The 3186-nt window shown below is 60.7% G+C and overlaps 1 protein-coding gene across 1 annotated transcript in view; it reads left to right on the top strand.

Moving 5' to 3' along the window:
- Positions 1–3186, top strand: part of COQ8A (coenzyme Q8A) — a 21254-nt gene that overhangs the window by 15792 nt on the left and 2276 nt on the right. The window contains exons 6-11 of the mRNA XM_021718211.1: positions 1164–1363; positions 1508–1648; positions 2029–2110; positions 2231–2324; positions 2526–2667; positions 2931–3038. Coding sequence (XP_021573886.1) covers positions 1164–1363; positions 1508–1648; positions 2029–2110; positions 2231–2324; positions 2526–2667; positions 2931–3038 — 767 coding nt within the window. The remainder of the gene's footprint in view (positions 1–1163; positions 1364–1507; positions 1649–2028; positions 2111–2230; positions 2325–2525; positions 2668–2930; positions 3039–3186) is intronic.

The following is a 3186-nucleotide window of genomic DNA, read 5'->3' as shown; positions in this document are numbered from 1 at the left end:
CGCCGGGTGTTTAAAAAGCCTTGAAAGGCGCCCACTGCTGTTCTTGCCTTTCCGGGTATGTTAAAATACCCTGAGGTCCTTCTGGCGTCTCAACGGTTGGCAGCAGTCCCCTACTGCCGCCCTGCGGTGCTGGTGGAGCTCACAGGTGTTAGAACTGGGGTGTGTGGCCCCAAGACCACAGCTGGCATTGGGGGACCCCAGGCCTTCGAGGACCCGGCACGCAGGAGCAGCCACGAGACTGGCATGGCACCAAAGGTCTGAAAGTGGGTTCAGCCCCACTAGTGTCATGTCTTGCCGAGAATGGGTCAGAATTAGCAGAGAGGAGTTGGTATTGGGGTGGCTGCAGAGTTGGGGTAGGGTGTGGGCCCCACCTGTGTTCATGCTGCTGGGGCAAACTTTCTGGAAGGCACGTGGGCCCCTGATCTTAGGGAGACTGAGGTGAGCCAGGGCTCACTCCTCATGGCGGCAGGTATGCAGAAGCTGAGGCAAGTGCAGGGTCGTGCGTAACATGGGTGGCATGTTTTGCTGCCCCTGACAGGGCTGTTGCAGGTGTTTAGGAAAACTAACCCATGAGGAAGTGTCCCGGAGAGGAAGCTGCCTGAGAAACCATAGGAAAGTCTCAACTCAGGGTGACTCCAGGCATGGAAAATGCACAGGAAAGAGCAGCCAAAAAGAAACGGTAGCTCTCTGCAGGCCTTCAGATGAATTCTAACATTTGACTATATTTTCTAAATTTATTATCTTTTATAGTTGGAAAAAACTGTACATGTGATGCCCACCTTCTTTCCCTGGGGAGGCTCCCAGCTGCGCCATATGGCCAAGGCCTGACTGCTCAGGCAGTGTGTGCCCAGTCACAGGGCTCCCCATTGAGGCTGCGCCTTGTCTCCCCTCACTGTCCTCCTGGTGGGGAGGTGGGGACGGACTGGGGTGCATTTGTCTGTGGACAGAGTTGCTGGCCATGGTGTCCCAGGAGTGTGCCCACTCAGGTCATTGTGGCCCAGGGTCCCCTGGAGCTCACAGCTTCAGGCCTGTGTGTCAGGTGGGAAAAAAGCACCCAGGGCACAAGGAGGAATCTGAGACCAGGTCTGCTGTGTGATGTTGGCCTCTGAACCATGAGTTCCAGTGTGGTGCAGGGTGAGGCAGCATTTCAGCCTCTCTCCCAGTGCCGGAAGTCAGGCTGTGCAAGGTTGGTGGGGTGGCCACTCTGCTTCTTGCCCATGCGCCTTCCTCCTGCATGGTGACCCTCTGCCCTCCGATGACGGTGTCCTGCCTTCCAGATGACGCGTTCATCAACCCGCATCTGGCCAAGATCTTTGAGCGGGTGAGGCAGAGTGCTGACTTCATGCCGTTGAAGCAGATGATGGTGAGGCAGCTGGGTGCCGGTTCTGGGTCCATCATTGCCCCTTTCGTTGGAGGGGAGCTGAGGCAGCTGTTGGAGGGGCAGACCGGGTACTTTTCAGGGTGTCCCGGGCTGTACTCAGGGCCCCTCCCTGGCGTTCCCCTCCAGAAAACCCTCAACAACGACCTGGGCCCCAACTGGCGGGACAAGCTGGAGTACTTTGAGGAGCGCCCCTTTGCAGCTGCTTCCATCGGGCAGGTGCACCTGGCCCGCATGAAGGGTGGCCGTGAGGTGGCTATGAAGATCCAGGTAAGGCCCCGCGTGTGTGTGCTTGTCTCCATGGGGGCAGAGGGCAGGGCTGGGGCCCTGCACTGTGAGGGCCTTCGTAGCTCATGCCCCCCAGGGCAGGACCCATGTTTCATTTGCCTGTTTCCAGCACCTGGTGGACACACACTGGATGCCTGAGAAATATTTGCCAAATGAGTGACTGTGGAGAGTGGGGGCTGGCCTCTCAGCAAGCTTGGTTTGGGATGGGCAGGGATGGCGACAGGCGACTGTCTGCCTTTTGGGGTCCGAGCTGGGGGGCCCTGAGCTGGGGGGTGGGGAGTGGGAGGCGAAGGTGGAGAGCTGGGCTGTGGGGTTGTCATGGGGCCTGCCTTGGCCTGGGTGACTCCGCTCCCTCCCTGCAGTACCCTGGCGTGGCCCAGAGCATCAACAGTGACGTCAACAACCTCATGACTGTGCTGAACATGAGCAACATGCTTCCGGAAGGTCTGAGGCTGAGCTGTTGGCCAAGGGCGGAGTGGGTGGCAGGCGCCTGGGATGGACGCGGGGACCGAGCAGCCTCCCTGCAGAGGCCCTCCCCATAGTGACACCTTCCTCCCTGGCCAGGCCTGTTCCCTGAGCACCTGATCGATGTGCTGAGGCGGGAGCTGGCCCTTGAGTGTGATTACCAGCGGGAGGCTGCCTGTGCCAAGAGGTTCAGGTGTGGCCCCTCACCTGTGTTCCCACCGGGGAGGCCAAAGAAGGTCCCTCTGGCTCTGAGGGGTGGATGGCTGGGGTCCCAGCCTGGGACTGTAGCCGCACCCTGCCCAGAGTAAAGCAGGGCCTCTGCCTGGGGAGGCTGTCCCTGGAGGGGAGGGGTGAGCAGGTCTGTGGCCACGGTGTGACCTCCCACGCCTATCAGGGAGCTGCTGAAGGACCACCCCTTCTTCTACGTGCCCGAGATTGTGGACGAGCTCTGCAGCCCACACGTGCTGACCACGGAGCTGGTGTCCGGCTTCCCCCTGGACCAGGCCGAAGGGCTGAGCCAGGAGATTCGGAATGAGGTGTGTCTGAGCTGGCAGCAGGATGGAGCTAGGGTGTCCTCGTGTGTGGCTGTGCCCTTACCTAATGGTGTGAGCCGTGGCCTTGCAGTGAAGCAGCACCAGCGGGATTTGAGGGGATGGGAGCGCAGCTGCTACCTTCCGTGACCGGGGCGACCCTGGAATCAGTCGCCTGGGCTGGTGGGGCACAGTGGGAGTCGGAGACGTTCGGCCCGACCCCCAGGTGCCTGGTACTGCCTGACAGAGCCCCCCCACCCTTGCCCCAGATCTGCTACAACATCCTGGTCCTGTGCCTGAGGGAGCTGTTCGAGTTCCACTTCATGCAGACAGACCCCAACTGGTCCAACTTCTTTTATGACCCTCAGCAGCACAAGGTGAGCCCCGGAGGGGGGGTGGTGCAGGTGGGCCTGAGAGCCTCTCTGAAACAGGCACAAGCCCCTTGGCCGCCCCGCATCCCAGGAAGCTCAGACTGATCTTCCTCCCTTGGGTGTAGCCCCCTCCCTGCCCCGCCCCACCCCCACC

The sequence above is a fragment of the Carlito syrichta genome, unplaced genomic scaffold, assembly GCF_000164805.1.
Source record: "Carlito syrichta isolate Samal-C Ts95f unplaced genomic scaffold, Tarsius_syrichta-2.0.1 Scaffold311939, whole genome shotgun sequence".
In the NCBI taxonomy this organism is placed as follows: domain Eukaryota; kingdom Metazoa; phylum Chordata; class Mammalia; order Primates; family Tarsiidae; genus Carlito; species Carlito syrichta.
Note: the sequence above shows the minus strand (reverse complement) of the source record. Positions and strands in the feature narration are given on the sequence as shown.